Source organism: Rhinolophus sinicus, linkage group LG03 (assembly GCF_036562045.2).
Source record: "Rhinolophus sinicus isolate RSC01 linkage group LG03, ASM3656204v1, whole genome shotgun sequence".
In the NCBI taxonomy this organism is placed as follows: Eukaryota; Metazoa; Chordata; class Mammalia; order Chiroptera; family Rhinolophidae; genus Rhinolophus; species Rhinolophus sinicus.
In genome coordinates this window covers 1704455-1732064 of record NC_133753.1, presented here as the reverse complement: position 1 = coordinate 1732064, position 27610 = coordinate 1704455, and the positions used below count along the sequence as shown (strand labels likewise).

At 47.2% G+C, this 27610-nt stretch overlaps 1 protein-coding gene across 2 annotated transcripts in view; it reads left to right on the top strand.

Moving 5' to 3' along the window:
• Positions 1-27610, top strand: part of TDRD9 (tudor domain containing 9) — a 92866-nt gene that overhangs the window by 15411 nt on the left and 49845 nt on the right. The window contains exons 2-8 of one of the 2 annotated variants that reach the window (XM_074326815.1): positions 2263-2381; positions 8989-9086; positions 10344-10565; positions 11085-11207; positions 14576-14656; positions 17034-17198; positions 19991-20094. In XM_074326815.1, the coding sequence (XP_074182916.1) occupies positions 2263-2381; positions 8989-9086; positions 10344-10565; positions 11085-11207; positions 14576-14656; positions 17034-17198; positions 19991-20094 (912 nt within the window). The remainder of the gene's footprint in view (positions 1-2262; positions 2382-8988; positions 9087-10343; positions 10566-11084; positions 11208-14575; positions 14657-17033; positions 17199-19990; positions 20095-27610) is intronic. The other variant, XM_074326814.1, reaches the window with a different exon arrangement.

Below are 27610 nucleotides of genomic sequence, written 5' to 3'. Positions count from 1 at the left end.
AACCCCGGACTGGGGACTTCCCCCTTTCCTGGGCACTCCGTCTGTGCCCGTGCCAGCCTGTTTGCCCACTGCGCGTTCAGGTCTGGGCACTCCAGAGTTCCCAGGTGGGGAACTGGCCGCTGGCTTGCAGCTGCTCTCACTTCTGGTCTGCTTCCCCATCCTGCCTGTCCGTGGGCTGTTAGCCCTCAGACCCGCACACGCAGCTGGCCTGGGCTGACAGCCTCATTCTGTGGGGATGCACGGCGCTGTGCTTACTTAGCAAAACCGGAACCTGCGGCCAGTCTCAACCCCTTCTTTTTGCTTTTTCGTCCCCGCTCTAATATGTCATCAATTCTGTGATTCCGTGCTGTGTGACCATGGCATCTGTGGCCTTGGTCACGTGGTTCTCTGTCTGTTAGGTGGTCTCCTGGCTTCTGTGTCTATGCCTGTTGCCCACCCCCGTCACCCGGACAGAGCCGTCTGGTTCAAACAGGAGCCAGAAAATCTGAATTCTCTCTCCTTCTACTCAAACCCATCTCACCCTGAGCAGAAGCCACAGTCTTTATAATCAGGCCCTGCCAGTCCTCCAGTACCCCGCCCTCCTCTGGTCACCCCTGGCTCTTCCCGGTACCAGCCCACTGCCCCCATCTTCCAGGCTCCCTGTGCAGGGGGGCCCTCTGGGCCTCCTGATGCACTGGCACTTGTTTGCCTCACGGCTTCTGCTTTCCGCTGTCCCCCGAATGGCTCTTCTCAGGCTTTCTTCTCTCTTGCTCATATGTCACCTTATCACGCTGTTAACGTTGCATCTCTTCTCGCCCCGTCTCCTCTCCTGGCTGTATTTTTCTCTGTGTACTGTCAGTGTCTAACATACTCCATGTTTTACTTTACTTCTCTTTCCCCAACTAGACTGTAAGCTCCATGAGGGCAGTCTGCTCACTGCTTCATCCCAAGTGCTTAGGACTGGGCCTGGCGTGGAGTCGCCAAACAGTAACCAGAAGAAGGCCGATCCAGCCATGAAGCAGACAGAAATGGCCTTGAATGCGCACAGCTTTTTACTAAAGGAAACCTCAGGTTTCAAGAATTGATGTCATAGGCTTTATCTGAGTACAGTGCTTTTAAATTAGACGTTGCTAAGGAAAGTATAATTAACTATAATTGATAGCACAGTGCAGTTGTGGTTTTTCATGTCATGTTTTGGACATTTTTTACCTATTAGTATGAGTATAGCCATGGCAGTCTTGAAAATGATACATGTTAGGTAAGAGTATGCCATAGCTGAGCCTGTCTCTGTTAGACTTTTGTTTTTCAAGTTTCAACTTGTCATGCAGGGTCTCAGCTCCCGCTCCCCACATAAGAACGCAGGACATGGTGAGGCCAAAAGGAACACCCACGGAGCCATAGATACGGGAGTCATACCACTATATTCTCGCTGGCGGCTGGGTTGGAGACACAAGAAGCAGGAGCCACAGGATCCGCAATCCGCTCTCCGCTTCTCTGCCAACCAACCAACCCACCCCCCAGCATAGCCACAGCAGTTATATCAGTGGCCAGTGGCTTACCGGTAACAGCTGATGGCCAACTAGTCACAGCTGACGGCCATCTACTACCTGAGCCAGCACCTTTCCACATGAGGCCGAGAGCCTGGAAACTGCTCTCTGGGACTCTGTCCCCACACAACTACTCCAAACACTGTGAGAAGACACCTTTCCTCCCTGGAATCCCTCACACCCTTGTCCTATTTATGTCCTCTGTGTCACTAATGAGCACCTGACATGTGAGTTACGTGTCCTGCCCTGGAGTGATGGGTTCGTGAGGGTAAGGACTGTGTCTGTGCTGAGTCTCTGTCTGAGACAGCACCTGCCAGGTACTGGTGCTCCGTAGGCCTTTGGTGAATGAACGAGAGCTTCCGTGCCTGTGTTTGCACACGCTTCCTTGTGTGCCTGTGCAAGTCCTGCTCCAAGGAGGACCCGGGCGGAACACGTGTTGGCTGCAGGAGGGGCAGGTTTGAACAGGTTCTGGCAGGTTGCCCTTCAGAGTGGATGGTCAGGTCCATCTCCCACCCTCCCCTATAACCTAAGAATATTTTTTGCCAATTTGAAGCATGAGAAAATGGTTTCTCATTGTTTTAATTTGCATCTACAGACTTGATAAACGACTGTACACTTGAGTGTATTTTTGTTTATTAACCATTTGCATTTCTTCTGTGACTTTATGTAAAAGTATTCAAGACTCGCTAGCCCCTGGGGTTTCTTGGCCTTTTGGAGACAGTACACTAACTCTCAGTACTCTTTGCAGGCTGCTGAGCCACGAGAGCTCAGACGTGGAGTATATTAACAAATACAGGCAGCTTGAAGCACAAGAACTGGATTTGTGTGGCGATGACCAGCCCACCAGCAGCCCAGGTAAACGCGTGTCTTGAAACGTCATAAAAAGGGTGCCTGAAGTTTTCCTATGTTAAAACATTAAATTTGTAAAAGTCTAAAAATGTAGTATTTTAGTCAATAAACAATCCATACTGCTTATTAATTTGGGATTTTGGGGGAGGTGAGTATATGATAGGTTGTAAGTCGCTCATTTTCTTTTAACTGTACTTCCTAAATGGTCGGTTCTTTGGAAGACTAATCATGGTCCCTTCCCTTACTGTTAATTAGAGCTACTTCAAATTTTTATTTTAAGATTATTACTCTTTTTTTATAACAAACATAGTAAACCAAAATTGTAAACAGTGCATGAATATATAAAAGCAAAGATAAAAGGTCCTTCTGACCCCGCCCCGACAAGGGCACAGCTGGTCAGAGTTCGGATGAAGCTACTTTCTGTGAGTGTGCGGTTTCTGTCTCTGAGCTAATTATCTTGCTAGCATCAGGCCCTAGTCATAGGAGAGTAGTCAGCTTTTGATTTTTTTGCTTTATAAAAGGTTATCCATGCCAAACTTCCTACCAGTTTGTTGGGATAGAGTCCCAGAGAGCAGTTTCCAGGCTCTCGGCCTCCTGTGGAAGGGCGCTGGCTTGTTGTGTAACCCGCACATGCAAGCACGCATGTGACTAGTTGGCCATCAGATGGTGCGGTTCTCGCGGGTCCTGCTTCCTGTGTCTCCCTGGCTGCCCTGGAGAACACAGTGGTAGGGACCCCCATCCATGGCTCCGTCGTGGTTCCTTTTCAGCCTCACCGTCTCCTGCGTTCACCTGCCGGGAGCTGAGCCCCTGCGTTACACAATTAACCCGAGGACTTCTGCCTCCTGTCCCTACCCTGTGTCCACGTACTACGACAGGGACAGAAGTTGGGGTTAGAGTAATAGTTCCTTTTCTTCTCTAGCCTTTTAAAAATTATGAAACACAGTCCATACGTAATCATACATAATCCTTATCCTCCCTGGGCTTTATTTGGGCTTCTTCACAGTATGGAATATTGGTATTTTTCTCCAGTTCTGGAAAATCGGAGCCGTTATCTGTGCTCCACTCTTTCATTTAGCCTTGTATTTTCCGTTTTTCTGTCACTAGACTCAGGTCAGTTTCTCACTGTTTGTCATTCGCCTTTGCCTTCCCCCTCTGTGTTCTTGCCTTGCTGTAGACGTTGGCCTGGTGTCCTCACTTTCTCCCTTCAATTCTTGTGAGGTGATGTTTGTGTGTTTCATCCAGAGTCTGTAGTTGCCCTCGGGAGGAGTATTTGTCTGAACAACCCAGCACATTATCAGAAGTGATAGTTTCAAACGCGCATGTCCTTTGATCTGGTGTGGGGACAGAGCCCCAGAGAGTAGTTTACAGGCTCTTGGCCTCACGTGAAGGGGTACTGGCTCGGGTGGTGAATGGCCGTCGGCTGTGGCTGATTGGCTGTCGGCTGTGGCCGGTTAGCCAATTGGCCGCTGGTATTACTGCTGCGACTACGGAGGATTGCCGAGGAGCCGAGCAGAGCCGAGGAGAGTGGAAGAGGAGAGCCGAGAGAGAGGAACAGAGTCGAGAGAGAGGAACAGAGTCGAGAGAGTGGAGGAGAGTCGTCGGTCGGTCGGTTGGCGGAAAAGCGGACGGCAGGTCGGTGTCCGGTGGGCCCAGCCTCCAGTGAGACCGTGGTGGTATGGCTCCCCTACCTATGGCTCCGTGGGTGTTCCTTTTCGGCCTCACCATATCCTGCGTTCTTGTGTGGGGAGCGGGAGCAGAGACCCCGCAGGCCACCCCGCCTGAAAGATGGCGCGGCGAGAAGACCTCCGTGCACGACAAATGGCGCAGCGAGCAGGGTCTCCCGCATGACAAATGGCGCAGCGAGCAGGGTCTCCCACACGACATCTGGTTTTTGCTCACACTAAGGAAAGTACAAAGTTGTACACGTAAGAACGTTTGTTGCGTCGTTGCGTATCTGTGGGCAGCCTTTGAAGTCTCTTAAATGTCAGTGCACAGGCTCGACGGTTCTGCCTCTCCAGTGGTGGGTGTGCATCTTCAGGCAGCACGAGACAGCCATTCATGTCGTGCAGAAAAATCGTCATCTAGGATTTCCGTTTGGGGAAGCCTGTTGGGTTTTAGGTGACTGTAAGCTGTCATCCTCTCGCTGGCCCTGGGGCGTGCACAAACCCAGTGCACAGCGCCTGTCGGCCCTGCAGGATCGCCACAGTGGGGTGGTAGCCAGGCCACACGAAATCCCGCGACTCCTAGGGTCCGCTCTCAGGGCGCCACCTGGATTTATGTTTGAAATTGCTGTTTGCTTCCTCGGTTCCCTCGTCTTGATGTATGTGGAGCTCTTCACGAGGCAGCCGCATAAATCATAGCTTTGGCTACACCTGGAGGATTCATGCCACGCCCAGCACCTGCCAAGGTGTGTGTCGGGCTGAATGAGGCAAAGGAGTATGACGTGTAAAGACCTGCTCCCCTTGCCGAGGTTGCTGTTTAATCTGTAGTTGCACAGACACATGCTTTTGGAGACAGGTGCTCCGAAAGTCAGCTCTGGGGCCCTCAGACAAGCGTTTCTGACTTGAGCTGGGGTATCAGGAAGGTAACTAATGCCATTGGACTTGGAGCTGAAGGATGAACGGAAGGCACCTCCGCAGTGCGGGGCTCAGGGTGGTGGGGAGAATGTGCGCAGGGCAGCTGTGATGGCAGGAAGCTGCTGGCTCCCATCCTGGAGGAGAGCCAGTACTGCTGGGGACCCCAGACTGGGTGTCGATGGGCTTTGGGGGTGCAGTGGTAGGCTGAATAATAGAATAGCCCCCCCAAAGAGGCCCACGTCTTAATCCCCAGAAGCTGTGATGTGCTGTCTTACCTGGGGAGGGGCCTTTGCAGCTCTGATTAAGTTACAGAGCATGTCCAGGTGGCCCTGTTATCACAGGGTTCTCATGAGAGGAAGGCCGGAGGGGCAGAGTCAGTCGTAGGAGATGTGACAGCAAAGCCATAGGTTGGCCTGGTGGGACAGAGGCCAGGGGCCAAGGAACGCAGGCGGCTTCTTAGCAGCTGGAAAGGCACAGGATGGCTTCTTCCCCCAGAGCCTCCAGAAGGAAGCCATGCCACCACCTGGAGCTCAGCCCCGTGGCACCGAGTTTGGACTCCTGACCTCCAGAACTAGAGAGAATGGACACCTGTGGTTTTAAGCCACTGAGTTTGCGCTGATTTGTTGCAGCAGTGGATGAGACTGGATGAGATAGAGGCGTGGCCGGGAACAGGCTGTGGGCCACAGCTAAGTGTTTGTCTTAATACTCAGAGCAGTGGGAAGCTACTATTCAAGATTTAAAGATTCTAGGCCTTTCTTGGGATGAGTGTGAGGGGAGGAGGGGAATGTCATGTGATTAGATTTGTGGTTTGCGAAGACCACTCTGGTCCTATTGGGGTGGCTGGGGTGGAGAGGGCCAGAGCGGACCGAGGAGGAGTCAGGAGGCAGGACTCGGTGGGGATGACCGGTGGTGGCAGTGCGGGTGGGGGCCACTCATGCGCCGGACTGGCCAGTACAGGCCAGGCCAGGCCAGGACCTGGTGATGTGTTGCACGTGGATGTGAGAGGAGGGGCCGCGGGGGCCGGGAGGTGGGGGTCCTCGTGTGCAGCATCAAAGCCGAGACGAGAACCTGCGCACGTGCACACCCAGCCACAGCTCTTTCTGCGTCTATCTGTTTACGTTAGAACCACGAGGTGGCACAATGCCTCTGATCGCAGCAGCAGCGCAGGCTGCGCCGGGAACGTTGTGTACATCCAGTTAGAAAATACTTTGATTCAGATGCTTTTGATTTGGTGTGTTGCAGGTGTTATATAATCTACATAAGTGTTGAAAAAATTATTTCTAAGTAGAAATCCAAGGGTGCACATGCAGTGAATTTCTATAGATTACGTTACAATCGTTTTATAAAAAATGGAGATTTAATAGCATTTCCTACCAGGTGGAACCTGGTTCTAAACTGGATTGCTGCTTTCAGGGTCTCTGTTACTTTCATGTGACACTTTTGCGTTTGTCCTGGGGTAGTGACTTCAGGTTGTGATTAAATGCCACATTGCTGCCTCCGTCTCAACATGGTGACCTTCGTGGTGGTCGGCCCTTCCCCTTGGGGCTCTTCTTCTGGTTTAAGAGAATGGCCTGTGTGGAGTATATAAGAACCGAAAAGGGAAACATTCCACTTACGTCTAATTTTGTTTTCAGAATACCATCCCGTACTTGGACAAAGTGAAACAGTGATACTTATTTTGAAGGATTAATTTTACGGTCAAGTCAGTAATGCAGTGATTAGACTCATTTTCTGTAATGTGCAGTGTCTGAGTTGTAAGATAAGGAACGGCAGTGTGTTCTCCCGTTAAACTCCACGGTGTCCTGTGGGACCCTGGCTGAATTCTTTGCTTAGGGTTTATAGTTGGCTGACGATGGTAGGGGTTGTCTCAGGGAAGAGACGGTTTCCAGCGTTTTCCAGCTCATGTAAAACACAGATGTTAATAACCCTGGATAAAGAGGTAACAGGAAAATGAATGGCAAACTTTAGGCTCAGGCATGTCTCGTGTCTCTTTTGGATACACTTTGCCACGTGCAGTTTGCTGATTTGCCTTACATTTCCTTTGTCTTTTCTTTGGGAACTGACCCTTGATGTTTTGCCTGGTCACTGGCCTTTGGTTTCACTGCCGAGGCCCAGAGGGGCCCTGAGCGCCCCCTGGTTCCCTGCCCTCCCCAGGCGGTGGACGTGGTTTGTGTGGGTGTGCTTCAGCCTGTGACCTAAAAACGTCACACTGCGTTTGTGTTACTGGAGGAAGGGCTGTGGCTTAGACAGTGCAGCGAGGACTTTTGCTAAAATGTGTCCTTAAGTAGCAGCCTCCACAGCGCATGTAATCAGGGAGTGGAGGTCTGTCTCATGTGTTGTCAGCACTCGTGGCTCAGCAGCACTGAGCCCGGGCATGAAGTGTCATGGCCAGAAATGCAGCTGCTGCCTTTGTCTTTCTGAAAGACAGTCTGTCACCGTCACCCCGTCCTCTCTGAGCGGCCCACTCCCACCCTGTCCCTCCATCTCCCAGCAGTGTCCGGGCTCAGAAGCCTTCCGTCTGTCTGTCCTCATTCCTAGGGCTGTGTGCATTCTCATCCCTTCCCTATTTTATGTGAAAAAGGCCTGTTGTTGACCGATAAACCTGCCAGCATCAAGAATGGGCAGTGGCGTAGGTTTACGTGTTCCTGTTTATGTATCTGTCATCTCCAGTTTTGCATTTGTGGGCTGGCCTGGATACCCAGCCACCATCCAGAGTTCCAAATAATTTAATGAAATGTTGGAACCATTTGTGAGTCAGGAACTGTCCACACATTGGGTTTTGCTCAAACCCAGTCCTTTGAAAGTAATATGGGCTCTTCATCCAAGCGCTTCCGGAAGGGGTGAGACTGGGAGGAGGCCCCCAGCTGGTAAAACAGGAAGGCATCGGGGACTGCGCGTTTTAGTGGGAGCGAAGGGAGATGTGTGATGGAAGGAAAAGGCTTGTCAGACAGCTCGGCAATCAGTAGTGAGGCTGACCAGGTGAGAAAGCTGCCCACGGCAGGACTCGAGAACCTTCCCCCTGCGTCAGTGGCTCTGACACCCTTGAAAGAACACTTACCTATAACGAAGCACCTTTTGTTCTGAGAGGTTGTGGCAGATCTGACTCCTCTGTTTTCAAATTCAGAACAAGTACTACCACCTTGATTTAACTAAGGAAAGTAGTCATATTTTGATTATATGTTGTTAGGCCAATTAATAAACTACAAATATGTGTAGGGAAAAACTGAAGGAGAGCAAAAGAAAAGCTTGGATGCACGTGTATCAGGTGGGAAGGGACGATGGCAAACAGAGGGGGAAATGGGGCAGACAGGGTCGGGGGCTGAGAGGAAAAGGAAAGGTGGGTGCGGGGAGGGGCGGGCGGGCAGGGAGCACCTGGGGAGGGAACGAGCTCGGGCTGGAACTTGGGAGAGACAGGGAGGCTTAAAAATGTTTTTGGAAATAAAATTATTTCCCACGAAAAGTTTATAGCCCATGAATTTTAATCATTTGTAAGTGTCCAATGATGCCCTGAGGTCCAGACTCACAGGAGGAACTTACAGGAGGGTGGTGAGTGGGTGAGGCGGGTCGGAGCGCCCCATCGCGCATCTTGAGTGGAATGAAGTCGCTTTTCAGGATACCTGTACTTCAGAAGTTGTGTTCACTTGTCTACCTCCGATTTATTGTAGTAGCAGGGAACGAGCACGTAAATTGGTGCGTTCTATTGGAATTGCGAATAAATGTTGGTTCTTTAAGCCAGCTAACCTTTTCAGTGCTGTGTTTTATAGGTCTTCTGTCTTAGCAGGTGCTGAGCCTACAACATGGACGGCTGTGATGGAGGGATAAGCGTATGCGCAGCTTATTTTATGAGTATAAATTACGTGCAGTGGGTACAGGGAATTTTCTCCTTACCCTGCTCGCATTGTTAGCCTGTACAATATGTATTTTTGTATTCGTGGGTGTGAGTACCCACATATAGATGAGATACAGCATGGGTTGTTTACCTTGTCTTTTTTCAGATAAGAACTAGCACTGTGTTTGTTTGTTTTGTCTGACTCTAGGTCCAAGGCCACCTTCGGCTAAATTAAGCAGTGTCACTTGCACCTCAGAGAAAACTTACACATATCCTGACTTGCCTATAAATCGATGTAAAGAGGAGGTAAGATTATTCTTGTTGTAAATTTGGTTTTTGGATAAATGCCGAGGTCTAGCACGTTGGTTCATAGTCTGAAAGTGTCGAGGTGCCACAAGCACCCCTGGCATGTGCCAGGCTGTGGCCGCCGAGGACGGTGCCCAGCGGTGGGGGATGCTTCGGGTAACACCCAAGTTTGTGGTCTTCCTTTCGGCTGAGCTTATTGTGTTCAGCCTCCCCTGCGCTCATCTCCCAGCGCTGCGTTGCTTGTCCAGTCTTCCCCTGGAAACAGCTGCTCCTCCCCACGGAGCTGCTTACTGAAAACTCACTGCTCAGTCTTTTTATGAAGCAGGTGATGGCCCCCGGCCGCCTCCTGCCCAGCATTCCTTGGGTTTTCCTTACACTTTTCCTGTGAGTACACTTCTGCCTAGCGATCGATCGAGTTGATCCATCAATGATATGTCATTCTGTGAACAATGCTGGGCCAGATATAGCAGCATCTTTCTGCATTTACAACTACTTTGTAAATTAGTTACATGTTAGCAAACGTGGTTACAAGTAAGTGTATTGAAACCCTTATTAACTATACTAGTGGAAGAGGTAGTTACAGATTAAGCTGTAAATATCCCACATTTAATTTTTATTTTGCTGTAGATTGAAGCACATGTTTGTAGAGTAGATGCACTACATTAATTTCTGGGGGCCAATATTCAAATTAAGTTGTATTTCCTGACTGCAGCAGTTGCTAAAGAGATAAGAGCCTAAATAAATTTAGGGGGAGGAACTGGACAGAAATTTAAAAATGCTCCATGCAGATTGTAAGTGGGACAGTGGAAGTTCATTGTTTAAAAATGTGTCCGAAGGTTTCAAGTGGAATTTTAAAACCACTTGAGTATGGTTACAGCGGTGTTTTCATGTTTCTCAGTACAATTATTTAAAAACTTTAAAACAATAGAAAATTAGAGTTAGCAAGAGCTATAGGAACCTCCATTGGGTGTTTTCATTTTTATTGATGGAGAAGTTGAGACCCAGAGTTACAGTCGGCCTGGCTTCTCTGCTGCGTAACGGCTACTGTCCATGGTGGCCAGGCTGCTCGGAATGTAGCACGTGTGTGACCTCTGCCTCTTTTGTGATGTTTATGTGGTTAGCTACTAATTTAACGTTTAAAGATGGAACTCAATCCTGAAAGTCTTCTCAAGATAAAGCTAGTTCACGGGGAATACTTCATATCATGGTTAGTTTTGTGGCAATTTTGAAAGACTTTTTTTTTTTTTTAAATTCTAGGTTATTTCTTTGATAGAAAGTAATTCTGTGGTCATTATTCACGGAGCCACGGGCAGTGGGAAAAGCACCCAGCTGCCGCAGTATGTCTTGGACCATTACAGCCAGCGCTGTGCTTACTGCAACATTGTGGTCACCCAGCCCCGGAAGATTGGGGCCAGCAGCCTGGCCCGCTGGGTCAGCAGGGAGCGCGCCTGGGCCCTGGGCGGCCTGGTGGGCTACCAGGTGAGAGCCAGAGCTGTGCTCCGTGTTCGTCTCTGTTCTATATAAGGGGACTCTTTCCTGCTGGAAATTAAAATGAAACCCATTGCTTATAGAGAACTATGGCATAGTTTAAAAAAATAGTGAAACTCTGAATTTCTTGAAAATAACTGTAGTTTTTTCCCCAGTTGAATAGGAAGGAAATGAGAATGCTCAGACTTACTGAGGCTTTCATAATTTTATCAGGCTTTCATAATTTTTACCTTGTAATTATAATTTTGTATGTAGATGTCTTCAAACACAATTGTCTTAATGTGAAAACGATATAGGCAGCATGACTAGACAAACCCACCCCCCCAAAAAAGAAAAAAAATAACCTAGCTTTCGTTTTCATTTGGACCCTGTCTTTTCTGTGATATACAGTCATTTTTTATTCCCTTCCTTACCTCCATGATGAAATGGACATAGCCTTTCTCGGTAGTTACATGCAAGCCCTTGAAACCTGCAAATGTTCTCCGTTCTCATTTCCTTCGCCACCTGTAGGTAGGACTGGAGAAAATAGCGACGGAAGACACCAGGCTGATGTACGTGACAACCGGGGTGCTGCTGCAGAAGGTTGTCAGTGCCAAGAGCCTGGCGGAGTTCACGCACATCTTCGTGGACGAGGTAGGGGTCCGTCTGCTGTGCGCTCTGGGTCTGCAGGGCGCGCGTCCCGGGCAGGTCCGCAGGTCTGCTGACTCTCTGCTGAGTGCCCAGTGCTGTTCTTACTCTGTGCCTGTGGTTCCAGAACGCCTGTGGGACGCTGCTCCCTTGTTTAGACGGCTCTAAACAAGGCAGAGGCCGGCCCTCAGGCCCGATTGGGCCCCATCTTGGGAATAAAGTTACTGGAACGCAGTTCTGCTCGATGTGTCTGGCGGCTGCTGCATTACCACAGAGGTGACGAGTAGTTGGGACAGAGACCCCGCACTCCCAGAGCTGGAAGCCATTACTGCCTGGCCTTGCACAGGAAGTCTGAGGCCCAGTTAAGAGTGGTAGCCGCACTGAAGAGCTTTAATCATATGGAGGCATTCCCAATGCTTACAGATACTTTCCACCTAGTAGAGTCAGGGCAATAATATCCTTAAAAAACTGGTAAAGTAAATAGAAGACATCGAGCCAGTCACCTTTCTTAAAGAAACTAGTAAAGCATCCTGAACCCCGTCTTTGTGCTGGTCTTAGCTTTCTGGACTTTTCTCGATAAGGACAGCATGTTTAACTGAGTTTGTTTATATTTTAAAGCAGTGTTTTGAGGTGGAGGTTGTGTTGAGACACCTGTTCTGGGAGCTTTGGAAAGCCTTCACTGCAGACTTGAGTTAAACCTGTGTAGTAATCACGCCGTGAGTTAAACCTGTGCAGTCACCACGCTGTGAGAAGCTGTGCTTACTTCTGGAGGAATTAGAAAGTCAGCAAAGGAACAGGACTTGTGGGCGGCTGGGAGGGGGGGCTGGAGCACGTGCCTGATAGAGGAACCCTCAGGCCCGGTCAGCCTGCGTCTGCCCCTCTCGGTGTCACCGCAGCACCGAAGCACCTGTAGTCAAGCTGCGTGGACCCACGTATGATGTTGTTACGTGACGTGGTGTAAATTACCGTGGGCCGTTGGGAGGAGCAGGGGTGGAAAAGCATCGGTGTCATGCTGGGTGAATCGGTCCTGAACTGATCTTTATGACTTTGGTAGTTTCGAGTGTCTGTACTAGGTTAGGTCAAGAGGAAATGCAGGTGTAGTGGCAGTGTGTCCACAGGTGGCGCCATAGCCATCACAGTGGTTACCACTTACCGAGCCTTTAAGGGCTGCAGAGAGGTGGTTGCGGGGTTCACCCGCGGCATTGACACTCGAGCTCAGCTGACAGCGCTCATTTGTTTCCCGTATGTCCAGTACCTTTCTGACACCTCTAAGAAGGTGCCTACTCTGTGCGCTCAAGTGACGCTGGTACCACGCCCTCAGCGGCCGATGGGACCGGTGAGTCGCTGTGACAGCAGCTCCCTGCGTTGCCCCAGCAGGTGCTCTGGTAGTTGTTTTACTTACTAAGGACTCAGTGGGTCAGTGTAGTACCTGAGTTTCAGATTTATGAACAGTAGTGTTTTGATTGTGTGGGATGATTGAATTTCAAAAGAAATCTAAAGCAAAAGTTGAAGATGGCCAGGCTGTTGACATGGAACGGTAATGTTTTTAACGTCTCAGGTCTTGAGAAAGAACAAAGTAGCTTCAGGTAAATCTTCCATTCCATAAGCACTTTCCTAGTACCTGCCTCATAAGACGCTGAGGGTATAAAGCGGTAAGTCATAGTTTCTGCTCTCAGCCACTGTCCTGGGGACGCAGACATCTGCTGCGGCAGGGGAAAGTCCCGTGGCAGGGAGAACACTGGGGATTCTGGAGATCGAGGGGCCAGAGGGGTCCGCAGAGGCAGGAGGGGCAGGCAGGGCCAGCCCGGGGAGCCGGGAGAGCAGCCGTGTGTGAGGTCAGCACTGAAAGAGTGTGGCTGTGGGGACAGAGCCCCAGAAAGCAGTTTCCAGGCTCTCGGCCTCACATAGAAAGCTGCTGGCTCAGGTAGTAAATGGCCATCAACTGTGATTGGATGGCCATCAGCTGTGGCTAGTTGGCCGTCAGCTGTAACCAGTGAGCCATTGGCCACTAATATAACTGCTGTGGCTACACTAGCAGAAAATGGGGGCTAGCAAGAAGATGGTGGCTGAGCTAGCAAGAGCGGATTGCAGAGAGGCGGATGCCGCCAGCGAGAATATAGTGATATGACTCCCCTACTTATGGCTCCGTGGGTGTTCCTTTTTGGCCTCACCATGTCCTGCGTTCTTGTGTGGGGAGCGGGACCAGAGACCCCGCAGGCCTCCCCGCACGACAAATGGCGCAGCGAGCAGGGTCCCCCGCATGACAGTGGCAGTCCTGGGGGGGCTTGGCGCAGAGCAGACAGCACTTTGGGCGTTCACTGGTGAGTCGTTATTTTTCTTTCTCAAGTCAGAGGCAGGGTGTTTGTGCTGAGGAAGTGTCCGGGAGTCTGGTGATAGGACGGAGTGCAAATTAGATTTGTGTTCTGTTAGGATTTCCAGCCATTATACCCGACGTCAAACACTGTCCAGCCACGGAATCTGTCTTTGCTTTTCTCTATGCTACGTTCCCACACTTCTGCTTCAGTGGGAAGTGAGGAAGATAGTAGGACCTGGCTGGATCTGGCTTCAGAGCAAACGATCAGCCTTTCACGCTGGCGAGAAGAGACCGCCTCCTTTCAAACGCAGTAGCTAATGTCTCCGTGCTGGGGGAGAAGTGGCCCAGAACAGGGTCTCACTGCCCATGTGTGCTCAGGGGTCCTGACGTCCTGGTCCTTTGCTGTGAGCTGGCTCTGTGGCAGGGCAGGCGGGCTGGCTGACGGGCTGGCTGTGGGACCTGGGCTGGCTCTGCCTGGGGGGGGGGGGGGGTTGTCAGAGGAGGGCCAGCCCTTCCTACCCGAGGGAACTGCAGCCCTGCATGTCATGGGATATGTCCTGCCAGGCAGGACTCACTGCTGCCTGGGCACAGCTTCTGCCCTGTACTTATTTGCTCAAGTAACTGTAACTTGTGACCATGCAGAGGTGTGTGGTAGGCAAGGGGGTATAGGGGGGTCTGTCCAGTGGTTCCCTGTGCTGGGAACAGTTGGGATGGTTTTGGTTGTCACAGTGACCCAGGGGCACTACTGGCATTGAGTTGGCAGGACTGAGGATGCTACACATTATCCAAATGCCAGCAGGATCCCAAAGAGAAGCACTGAGGGGACAGTGACCCACACGGCCTCTTTTAGGCTCTCTGGTTTGTGCACCCATGTTTGCTCCCCCTTAGCCAGGGGTGGTACTGAGAGTGGTGCCGGCCCCCCGAGGAGCTGCCTTTAGTGGAGAGAGCTGATTTAGCCCCAGGCTCCCAGGCGCACGTTAACCCATCTGTCCATCCGTTCAGCAATGACATGTGCCTTGCTTGATGCCGTATGGGGCCGACCCGCTGCCTTATTTTGTAGGTCCACGAGAGAACTGAAGAAATGGATTTCCTGCTGTTGGTAGTCCGCAAGCTTTTAAGGACAAATTCACGTTTTGTGAAGGTAAATTTGATTTCATGAATAACAGAAATATTTAGGGGTAAGATTTATGATTTCGTTTTGTTTCTCTTTATTTTAATGAAACAGTGACCCTTAAAATTCATTGCGGTGTGTAGCATTCCAAATTTTGCTAGCAAGTTGGCTAAAGGGCATTCTCTTAGGAACCGAGTATGCCATACTTTTTGGTTATTATGTTGCATGAAATTCTAAGAGTTTCTCCAGCCTGCAGCAAGCCATCTAATAGCATTAGGTTGGTGCAAAAATAATTGCAGTTTTTGCAGTTTTTAACCTTTTAAACTGCAATTACTTTTGCACCAACCTAATAGTTTACTATAATGAAATGCTGGGTATTAAAGCACTGCTTTTGGTTGAATAAGCACCACAATTTAGAGGTATGGGAACATATCTGCAATCTCTGTTTTGAAAAAAGCATGAAAGCACATTGAAGTTTGAGAACCGTTAGAAGCACTACTGTTTGAGAGACTTAAGTTATGAGTTAATGGAAAGTCCGTGGGAATGGCCAATATCGTTTACATCTTATCTGCACAAAAAGGAAGGCGTGAACTTGCGGAGGGTTTGTAATAATCACGCAGTCTAGACAGTTCCCCGTGGCTGTGTCGAGGAGAGGTCTTTTGGAAACAGCTTTCTGAAGGGTAGCGGTCATTGGGCTGTTGGCATCACTATGCAAAGGGACTGCGAGAGGACTGACTGGTCGTGGACATGGTTGCTTTTACCTCATACATTACTTGGTCTTCAAGTGTTTTGTCTGTTTATCCGTTTAGGGAAACATTTCTTCTCTCCCTACCCCCCAAGGTGGGAATGTCACATTCTCACCTGCTGGGACTAAGTAAAGAGCGTGACATTGGCAGTCTGTTGTCTTATTGCCACAGATGACTGTGAAACGATGAGAGAGTTTGGCCCTTACGTTCCTTTTTGGAATTTTAACCTGAAGATGACATTAAAAATTGTCTAACAAATCAGGGATTTTCTTGAGTGTCATTTTGAGATCTTTCTTTTGTGCTTTAAGATAATGACTTGATTACGGGCGTTTTTAGTTTTCAGTAGTAAAGAGAGTTAAGAGTGGAGTGGATTTTTTAAGTTACCACACTGCTGAAGTTTGGTACCTGTTGCATAAGTAACAGGAAACGGCTTGTCAGTTTCAGCGTTTTCATGGTCTATTCAAAAATATGTGAAGCAGAATAGTTTCTAAATCTAGAACTTTGTAGGGTGAATGTAGTTGGGCCAAGAAATTAGAAATCAAGTTCTAATAGTTTTGTAGTAAGTTTTTTGAAACTCTCTTTTTTATTACTTATTAAAAAGAGAGCTGCTGCCCGAGACCGAGGTGTGGGAGCAAGGGAGGTAGGCTTTAAGTGGCCCCTTCTGTCCCCACACAGGCTGTCGAGGTCCCACTCTGTGCCATCACTGCTCGTTAACCTGGCCCAGCCTGGGCAAGCGGGTGTGTTGGGCAGGCTGGAGGTGAGGTGAGGGCCACTCGGGAGGGAGGGCCCACGACGAGGAGGCTGGTGCGAAGCTGACTCTGCACCTGGGACTGTCCAGATTGGATCACATTTGAGTGTCTCCTGTGATGAGGTGTGTCCCCTGGGGCCACTCCAGCACCGCAGGTGGCTTCTTGGAGCCTTCTTTCCACACTTAGCATGTCATCTCAGAGTGAGTTCTGCTCGGTATGGTTCTACCATCTGTATCGAACATCACTGGGAAAATAGATACTTTGTCCACCCGATAACTGTACCGGCAACGCCTACGTTTTACTCTTCTGCTAAGACTGATGCTACGGAAATCCTGGTGGCCGGTGACGTGAGGTGGCCCATAGCCAGCAGGGAGCTGCGCTCCCTGCTGGCGTTTCGGGGACCATGCAGGGTGCAGCTCCTTTGCGGCTGCCGCCTTCGCGGGGGCACCGCTGCTGTGCTGTGGATGCTGCCCTGGCACTCCAGGCTGTTTTTCTGAGGAATGTCATCCCACGCCTGCGCTTTGGCAAAGCTGAAACCTGCAGCCAGTCAGGTGTGGACTGGCTCCTGTCGGCTGCTCACGTTGTCCGAGCACGCACGCCTCAGGTTGTGGCTGAGAGCCGTGCTTTTCTGGAACCTCCGTCCTTTCTCTGGAACATCATCTTGTCACTTATTCTGTTTTAACTAAGGTTTCTGATGACAAGTCTCCCTTGAGAGAAATCACTGCAGAGAAATAGTAAAAGTGTGTATCTTGAGCATTCTTTAAACTATCGCACTGGAGATTAAATCAACATGTTCCGTTAGTCTCAGACGTCATTAAAGCAGAAGACAAGCCTGGATTTAAAAAGTATTTCATCTCCATTATTGCCGTTGTCGTGACTGTGTTCGTTCTCATGGTTTTTCCTCCTCCGTAGGTAGTTCTGATGTCAGCCACCATCAACTGTACAGAGTTTGCCGATTACTTCGCCATTCCTGTGCAGAATCAGATGAAGCCGGCGTACGTTTTCCAAGTGGAAGGGAAGCCCCATTCCATTGACGAGTTCTACCTCGATGACCTGGAGCCCATTCACTCCCGCAGGGTAGGTGGGCGGCGCTGCCTGTGACCAAACCTGCATTGTTCAGCTTGGAATTGGAGCGGAGAGCGGGTCTGCGGGGGCCTGGAGATCATAGTGCGAGTTCGGCAGTTCCTGGGCTCATCGTTATAAGCGGTGAGCGTGGCACATGCTCACACTGCGTCCCTGTGAGAATGGCGGGCTCATTTTATCCTTTCTCGATGTTGAACAAGAAAATGTCAGATGTTGTTCAGCTATGAATTGTAGATTTTGTAAATTGGGGGGTAGCAGGTAATTTTATTTGGAAGAAATTTAAGTTTTCCACCATAAGTTGTATTAGTCACAGACAGATGCTTCCTGTGGGCGTGCGCAGGGGCAGGGCCAGGCCTGGGCATTGCTGTCCCAGTCTGTGTGGTCAGTGCACCAGGGCCCCTGGCCAGCGGGTCTGATCAGCAGGCTGGAGAATGCAGGGCCTTACCATTGTTTACCAAATATCGTGTCATTGGCACCTAATGGGGCCTGGTCAATTTTCAGTGAATGAATATTCTAGACTTAACTATATATGAATTTTAAGCCTTACAAAAATAATGCCTTGCGTAGAATAGATTCTGGGTGTCGTTTTTGGAGTCAGAGGACCTTTGTTACAACCCTGTTTATTATTAGGATGACTGCAGCAGCTGTCGTGTTGCCTAAGCACACTTTCTGATGTCACCACGAGAAGCAGCCTTTTCTACTGTTTCACATCTCACCCTTCTCACCTTAGGGGCCTCGCCTTGTTCACTGTCTACCCTCTTCTGCTCCCTGTACGAGCCCCTTTTCTTGTCCACACTTACACGGGACGGGGATTCTTTCATCTTAAAAAGTACCCTCCAGAGGTCCCATGTTTCTCTGCACTTTTGCCAAACTTTGAACGCCGGGTGTCTGCTTCACCCTCCCACGTACTCTTCGTGGTTGCCTGGCCTCCCACTGACCTGCTCGCCGGGATGACCAGTGACCTCGTTACGTCGTCGAGAGCTCTCAGCCTGAACTCACCTGACCTCTCTCTACTATTCGGCACTGTTGGCCTCAGATTTCACTGAAACTCACCCTTGGGTCCCGCGATGCCCTCCTGGTCTTTCTGGTACACACTTGGGCTGTTCCTTTCGGTGTCCTCTGAAGAGTCCCTTTCGTCCTTTATTTTAACTATTTTTATTGCAAAACCCCACCCTTAGAAAAGTACATAAAATATAACTGTGCAGTGTAATGAGATCGTGGAGTGAACTTCCCTGGCCAACAGCACCGACTGCCACCGGCTTCCTCCACCTTCCCATCCCGGGGCCCTGCTGGCTCTTTGCTGAGCAGCCCACGTGACATGCTGCTCTGTGGCCTGTCTGTCTTTTGACCATGCTGTGCTGCCAGGACAGCGGGCACCGATTCCCACATGGGAGGGGGCCAGGGCCAGTGTGCTTTGCCATCTGTGTGCCTCACCTTAGAGAAAGCACAGCTCCAGGTGGGGTCTTAGCAGTGTGTCTCAAACATATTCTCCGGGCTTGGAACCCAGAGCACGGAGAAATGACGTGTGGATTGCTGACATGCTCTTTCCATTGGTTTGTTTGTTGGAAAACAATTCTAGATGGGTCCGGAGCCACTGTTAGAGTTGATGAAAACGATACCTTTTTTTTCTGGTGGTGTTTTGTGTGTGTGTGTGTGTGTATGTGTGTGTGTGTGTGTGTATACAGTGTTATGGTAAATCTTGGTTATTGTTTGGGTAAAGTAGAAAATTACTTAAGGTAAAGGTGGAACATCAAAAATGGATCTATTAGGCATGCTTCTTCGAAATTATTGATTAAATAAAAGGCAGTTTTGTCATACTTACATTAGTAGAATTGTAATAAAAATGAAAAATGGATGATTTGAATATTAGCTGACTTAGTGTACTCTAAGTAAAAATTGAAAAAAAAAGTTTACATTTGTGGCTAGCTTCTCATCACCTGAAGAGTTCCTTCGATGTGTCCTTGACGGAATGACATGTCATATCTACACGTAGTGTTTGGTGAGCGAAATTGTTAGAGAGAGAAAGAGCTTTCTTACTCTTGGTGGGAAACAACCACTATGGTGATATGAAGTCCTCATATGACTGTCATCCCGGATGTCGGAGGGGGTGACCCCAGTGCTGTGAGGCTATCCGCTCAGAGCAGTGATTCTCACCTCACTGGGGGGTTTGCTTGTGGCTGAGCCCCAGTATTCTGGGGATTCCCCAAGGGCAAGTTACGATTACTGGGCAGCTTGGCTGTGATACACAGTTAGAAGTAGTCTGGTGACCCCCTGCACCTTGGTAGCGTGATAAGACGCGGTGACATTATTACTGCAGATTGGCAGAAACTGGGGTGGGAGGGTATTGCCTTTGCCTGGTACTGGCGATTTCCAAGGACTCCTTCCCACGCGTGACGAGGTAGACCTCTGGGGCTGTTCGAGGTAGGGCTTGACAGAGGGGAAGGGCTCTGACTCTGGGACCAGACACTCCCTGGGCTCCATGTGCGTTTGAAACAACTTACTCTGTGTCTTTAAAGTCGGTTCCTGCCGGACATTTCACTTCTGCTATTTGGACGCTGATGCATCCTTGCTGCAGTGATAGGGTCGGGGGGTCCTAGGACCTTCTGTTTCCTGTGTCAGGTGCCTTCAGTGGTGCCGGATACGTAGCAAGTGCTAAATACTGACTGCACACGGTCCTGTCATTGGGGGTATCTGTCACAGTGATGTGCTGAAGGGGAGGGCCCCATCCCACCCCAGAATCCCCCAGTGCCCGTATTCTGGTGTTCCAACTTCTTTCCTGGGTCTAGCTCTCTCCTCAGCTCCTGGAGGAGCCGGTGATCATGAAGGACATATACGAAGTCGCTGTCGCCCTCATTCAGATGTTTGATGACATGGACATGAAGGAGAGTGGGTAAGAGACGCCAGCTGGTCACGTGGATGACTGAAAACGTGTTATGCACTTAGACGCTTGTTAGTGTTTTTATAAAACTAAGATTGACCTATAGGTACTTTTTCAGCAGTCACTCTATATATTTAAAAATAAAGTTAGTGTCTTGTAAATTTTTCCCTGAAATTGGACTTTGGAGTAGTTAAGACCATGCCCAGTACCGTTTCAGGACTGACAGTTAAAGGCTTGAAACCACCGGCTGAAGGTGGAATCGCTTTTACAGACACGTGGAAGCTACCACTCTGAGCTTTCACCGCAGCCCTGAGGTGAAACTTAGAGGGCTCCTTTCGAGAAACTGTTGCAGGCCTTTTTTTGCCTTTCTTTCCATTTCTTACGAAGATATGTTCCCAGCTCAAAGCAGTGTCCTGTTCTCGTCCAGACAGTCATTCATTAGCTGGCCCTTGGGGACCTGGAGCACATTTTTCCCTCAGCAACACTTTTAGGTTATAAGTGGCTGCCAGAGCCTGTAGTTTTTAAACAGTATACTGTATTCCAGACCTTTCCTGTGACATCTTAATCTAGCTCATTAGATACAATTTATGTATCAGAACAGCGAACAATGAAATGGGTTTCAGTTGGTCATGGCAACCAGCTCTCAAAGCTGGAGTCGCTGTTCCCTGTGGGCTGTGGGGACACGTCCACGCCCCGTGCTTCCCTTCTTCAGCCGCTAGTTGTGAAATGTGACCACACTGGAGTGTGCAGCCACTCACTGTCTTCCAGTGTCCTGAGCAGACCTTAGCATTTGGTGGCATATTCCAGCCATCGCCCCTTCTGCCTTCACGCACTGTGTGCTATTTTAGCTGTTTGTAAGCTCACACCGTTTTGGGTACTGTTTATATCACCAGTGTGCTTAGATTTATCCAGATGGATATCATCTTATTTATTCATCCTTCTGTCTGTGTCCTGGACTTTTCTTCTTAGATCGTTCTCATTCTTCCTAAAGTGTGCCCAGCAAAAATTGCTTTAAGAGTCTGTTGGTAAATGTTCTCAGTTTTCATTTAGCTAAAAATGTCTTTATTTCATTCTCATTCTTGAAATAGTTTTGTTACGTATAAAATTTGGGTTTGCTATTTAATTCTCTCCATCCTTCTACTTTTCCTATTTTTTTCTTTTTTTTAAAATTAGTTTCAGGTGTACACAACAATGTAATAGTTAGACATTTCACCCCTCACAAAGTGACAACCCCCTGCCCCAATCTATTGCCCCTCTGACATCGTATATACTATTACAATTCCTTAGACTCTATTCCCTATGCTGTGCTCCATGTCCCGTGACTATATATATATGTATATATATTAAATTATAGTTGACATTCAGTATTATTCAGCTTCAGGTGTACACTGCAGTGGTCAGGCATCTACACTGTCCATGAAGTGGTCTCCCTAATAAGACAAGTGCCCATCTGGCACCCTACAAAATCTTTACAACGTTATTGATTATATTCCCTTCACTGACTTTCATATCCCCATGGCAATATTGTGGTTACCAATTTGTGCTTTTTGATCCCCTAACCTTCTCCCTCACCCCCACCCCCTCCCATCTAGCAGCCATCAGTTTTTCCTCTCTATCTCTGAGACTATTTCTGATTACTTTGCTCATTTATTCAGTTCTTTAGATTCCATATATAAGTGAGATCATATGGTATTTGTCTTTTTCCTTCTAACTTGTTTCACTTAGTGTAATGTTCTCCAGGTCCATCTATATTGTTGCAAATGGTAAGATTTCATTCTTCTTTATAGCCGAGCAATACTCCATTGTATAAATGTACCACAGTTCTAATTTTTATTTAAATAACTTTATTGAGATGTTTACATACCTTACATGCACTTGTTTTTATTGCTTTTTCTATGCTTTGATGATTTTCCCAATAATCTTATTACGGTGAGAAGTCACCTTTTGATGTAACTGTTCCTTGTGGGTAAGTCTGCTCTTGGTCTGGCCAACTTCTGGGGTGCTCTTTGGCGTTCTGCAGGTTGACTGCTGTGAGCAGGTGTGGTTTCTTCTCATGGATCTCCCCGCCCCTTGGGTTTGCAGGGCCTGGACCCCGGTGTCTCTGCTGCTTCCCGACAGCCTTCCACCGAGCAGCTGTCAGCACCCACTGTTGATCTTGTCTGGGCCGGTCGTTACATTAGTGACGTTCTTATTTATTCCCTGACATCATTCTGTAAAGAGGAATTTTCCTTTTATTATCCTGTCTCTTTTCTCCTTATTTCTCTCTCATTCTTTTCCTGTCAACAGTGGGCTCATGGATTTTTTTCTTCCTTTAAATAGACTTTATTTTTAGAGCAGTTTTAGGTTTACAGCAAAACTGAACAGAAAGTACAGAAAGTTCCCATATACCCCCTCCGCCATATGTCCACAACCTTCCTTACCGTCACCATTTTGCACCAGAGTAGGACATTTGTTACACGTGACACGTCGTCATCACCAGAGTTCATAGTTGACATTAGGGTTCACTTTTGGTGTTTTGACAAGCATATGACGACATGTATCCACTGTTAGTGTCAGACAGAATAGTTTCACTGCCCCAAAGCCTCTGTGCTCTGTCTACTCCTCCTTCCCCTTAATCCCTGGCAACTGCTGATCTTTTCATGTCTCCGTTAATTTTGCCTTTTCCAGAATGTCATAGAGTTGGAATTACACCGTATGCGGCCTTTTCAGACTAGCTTCATATGCACTTAAGGTTCCTCCATGTCTTTTCATGGTTTGATAACTTGTTCTCTTTTTAGTGCTGATAATATTCCACTGTCTGGATGGACCACAGTTTGTGTATCCATCACCTACTGAGGGATGTCTTAGTTTCCAAATTTTAGGTGTTAATGAATAAAGCTGCTCTAACCATGCGGGTGCAGGTTTTTGTGTGGACATACATTTTCAGCGTCTTTGGATAAATACCAACGAATGTGATTGCTGGATCGTATGACAAGAATATGTTTAGTTTTGTAAGAAACCTCCATACTGTCTTCTGAAGTGGCTGCAGCATGTGCACTCTCCCCGCCCCCCAGCAGTCTTGTCACCGTTCTGGTTTCTGGCCATTCTGATAGGTGTGTCATAGTATCGCATTGTTTTAATTTGCGTTCCCCTGATGACATGTGATGTGGAACATCTTTTCATGTGGTTGTCATCTGTATGTCTTCTTTGGTGAGGTGTCTGTTCAGGTCTTTTGCCCATTTTTAATTAGGTTGTTCGTTTTCTAATTGTTGACTTTTAATAGTTCTGTATATATTTGAGATAACAGTCCTTTATATGTCTTTTGCACATGTTTTCTCTCAGTCTGTGGCTTGTCTTCTTGCTCTCTTGAGATGCATGGATTTTGACTGATTTAAAGTGTCAAAGTTAATTACAGTGAGTTTTCCGTTTTGATGATCAGTTGCCCACACTTTGGCGGGCGGGAGACTTTTTAAGCTGGCTCCTGTTCCTCTGACACGTGGCGTTTACTTGCTTCCCGCACGGGATGCCCCAGGCTGTCCACTTTGTTCTCTCCCTGTAGTAGGTCAGGAGTCACCCATGTGTCAAGTGAGAAGTGTTGTTAGTGAGTCTGATCTGGGTGCGCTCACTGCTGCCTGGGGGTGTCACTGTTTCTGAGGCTTTGAAGCAGACAGAGCCGGAAATGTATTTTTAAATTATTATAAATTCATATTGATATGTCAGTCCACATTTGACATTGGTACTTACCTTGATTTTTCTTTTATATTTTTAGTGATTTTTCGAAATTATTTGCTTACTTGTTTTTCCCCATAATGTAATGATAAAATAGTTTAAAAAATATAACAGTGGGGGCCGGCCTGGTGACTCAGGTGGTGGGAGCTCCGTGCTCCTAACTCCGAAGGCTGCCGGTTCGATTCCCACATGGACCAGTGGGCTCTCAACCACAAGGTTGCCAGTTCAACTCCTCGAGTCCCGCAAGGGATGGTGGGCTCCGCCCCCTGCAACTAAGATTGAACATGGCACCTTGAGCTGAGCTGCTGCTGAACTCCTAGAATGGCTCAGTTGGAATGCAGGCTCTCAGTCACAAGGTTGCTGGTTCGACTCCCGCAAGGGATGGTGGACTGCGCCCCCTGCATCTAACAATGGCAACTGGACCCAGAGTTGAGCTGCACCCTCCACAACTAAGATCGAAAGGACAACAGCTTGACTTGGAAAAAGCCCTGGAAATACACTCTGTTCCCCATTAAAGTCCTGTTCCCCTTCCCCAATAAAATCTTAAAAAAAAAGTATAATAGTGATATTCCTTCTAAAACTAAACCTATTGAGTGAGATGTAAAATTTCTTTGCTGTTTGTTTTGTTCTTGAATACATCCCACTTGATGTACAGGTATAGAGATCCGTTTTCAAATAGTACTTGGAACAGTAATTCTCACTGGTGATCAGTTTATTTTAAAGGTAGGTTCATCTGTTTACTAGGTGCCTGTTTGAAACATTTTAAAGAACCCGATTTCAATGTATTGTTCTCTTTCTCTTCACTAAGTCAGTGTTTACTTTTACCATAATTTCCTTCCTTCTGCTTTTTGGTTTATTATTGTTTTTCATCTTTTTAAGTTGAATAGTTATTTATTTTATTTTCATTGTTTCACTTTGATATGAATATGGAAGCAATGACTTTTTATCTGGTCACTTCTGTGATGGTAGCTCATACGTTCTGCTATGTCGTGTTTCGGAGGCAGCTGCACTCTGGCCTGCATCCCTCTGTGTGACCGAGTCTTCCTCCAGTGTGTCAGGGACCCCATTTTGTTACCCGCTTTGTTGATGGCGATTTAGGCTGTCCCCTCCTTCGGCTGCTAGGAACAATGCGGCTGAACGTGTGTCCAGCTTCCTAGGTGGGCATGTATTTTCATGTTTCTTGAGTACATACCTTCGTGGGGTTCTGGATCATCCCTAACTCTTCAATCATTTGAGGGATGCCAGAATGTTTCCCAGAGCTTCTGCACCCCTTTATGTCCCACCAGCAGCTCACGCGGGTCCCGTTTCTCCACATTCTCGCCAGCACTGGGTGCTTTCTGACCTTCTGATTCTGGCCACGCTGGGTGCTGACTTACTTCCCTGCTGACAGTGATGCTGATCGTCTTTTCATGTGCTTATTTTTGTGTCCTCGTCAGAGACATAGGCTTTATATTTACTTAGTTATAGAGACATACACCCTTTGTCCATTTTCAGTTGGTTTTACTTATCATTGAATTATAAGAGTTCGTTGTATATATTCTAGACACAAACCTCTTTTTTTTGGTATTTGATCAATATTTAATCATTCATGTGCCAGTAATGTAGTAGCCACTCTCATTGATTTCATGAACAAATCCTGTCAGTTCTGCCTTCAACATATGTTGAGCATCCTACTTCTGCCTTGTTTACTGTTACCATCCTGCCCAGTCATTATCTTCTCTTTTCTGGCTTATTGTTGTACCATTCTTTCATTTATTTTTTATTTTTTATTTTCTGGTGCACAAAACAATGTAATAGTCAGACATTTATCATTTATATCTCACACTCCCCCCATCCACTCTCCCTCTGACATTGCACACAGCCATTGCATTTCCACTGTCTCTATTCCTAATGCTGTACTCCGCTTCTTGTAAGTATATACATACATATACATATATACATAAACTTGTAGTTGACATTCATTATTGTTCAGCTTCAGCTTCAGGTGTGCAGTGCAGTGATCAGGCATCTACATCATCCCTGAGGTGGTCTCCCTAACGAGACAAGTGTCCATCGGATACTCTACAAAATCTTTACAACATTAATGATTACATTCCCCAAATTAACTTTTGTGATCCCGTGGCCATCTTGTGGTTACTGACTGCTTTCTAATCCCCTCACTTTCCCCCTTATCCCCACCCCCCCCATCTAGCAACCCTCAGTTTTTCCTCTGTGTCTCTGAAACTGTTTCTGATTAGTTCATTCATTTATTCTTTTCTTTAGATTCCACATATAAGTGAGATCATATGGTATTTGTCTTTCTCTGTCTGACTTATTTCACTTAACATAATGTTCTCTAGGTCCATCCATGTTGTTGCAAATGGTAAGATTTCTTTCTTCTTTATGGCTGCATAATACTCCATTGTATAAATGTACCACAGTTTCTTAATCCAGTCATCTACCGATGGGCATTTCGGTTGTTTCCATGTCTTGGCTATTGTGTATAGTGCTGCAATAAACATAGGAGTGCATAAATTTTTTTGAATTAGAGTTTTGGATTTCTTTGGATAGATACCTAGGAGTGGAATTGCTGGATCATAAGGTAGTTCCATTTTCAGATTTTTGAGATACCTCCATACTGTTTTCCATAGTGGCTGCACCAATCTGCAATCCCACCAACAGTGTACAAGGGTTCTCTTTTCTCCACATCCACGCCAGCACTTGTTGTTTGTTGATTTATTGATGACAGCCATTTTGACTGGGGTGAGGTGGTATCTCATTGTGGTTTTTATTTACATTTCTCTGATGGTTAGTGAGGTTAAGCATTTTTTCATATGTCTGTTTGCCATCTGTATGTCCTTTTTAGAAAAGTGTCTCTTCATGTCCTCTGCCCATTTTTCAATTGGGTTGTTTGTTTTTTTGGAGTTGAGTTGAGTGAGTTTTTTTATAAATTTGTGATATTAACCCCTTATCATTGGCAAATATCTTTTCCCATTCAGTAGGATCCCTTTTTGTTTTATTGATGGTTTCCTTTGCTGTGAAAAAACTTTTTAGTTTGATGTAATCCCACATGTTTATTTTTTCTCTTACTTCCCTTGACCAAGGGGATGTATCAGTAAAAATCTTACTCCCAGTAATGTCTGTAAAGTTTCTTCCTATATTTTCTTCTAGGAATTTTATGGTTTCAGGTCTTACATTTAAGTCTTTAAGCCATTTTGAATTTATTTTTGTATATGGTGTAAGGAGGTGGTCCAGCTTCATTTCTTGCATGTGTCTGTCCAGGTTTCCCAGCACCATTTATTGAATAGACTGTCTTTACCCCACCATAAATTGTTGCTTCCATTGTCATAGATTAAATGGCCATATAGGAATGGATTTATTTCTGGGCTCTCTATTCTGTTCCATTGATCTATTTGTCTGTTTTTATGCCAGTACCATGCTGTTTTGATTACTGTAGCCTTGTAGTATAATTTCATGTCAGGTATTGTGATACCTCCCACTTTGTTCTTATTTCTCAAGATTGCCGGGGTCTTTTATGGTTCCACATAAATTTTAGGATTATATGTTCTATTTCTGTGAAAAACGTCGTTGGGAGTTTGATAGGAATTGCGTTGAATATGTATATTGCCTTAGACAGTATGGACATTTTAACTATATTAATTCTTCCTATCCATGAACATGGTATGTGTTTCCATCTATTTGTATCTTCTTTCATTTCTTTCTTCAGTGTCTTATAATTTTTGAGTACAGATCTTTTACTTCTTTGGTTAAATTTATTCCCAGGTATTTTATAGTCTTTGAAGCAATTGTAAATGGGATTGTTTTTTAATTTCTCCTTCTG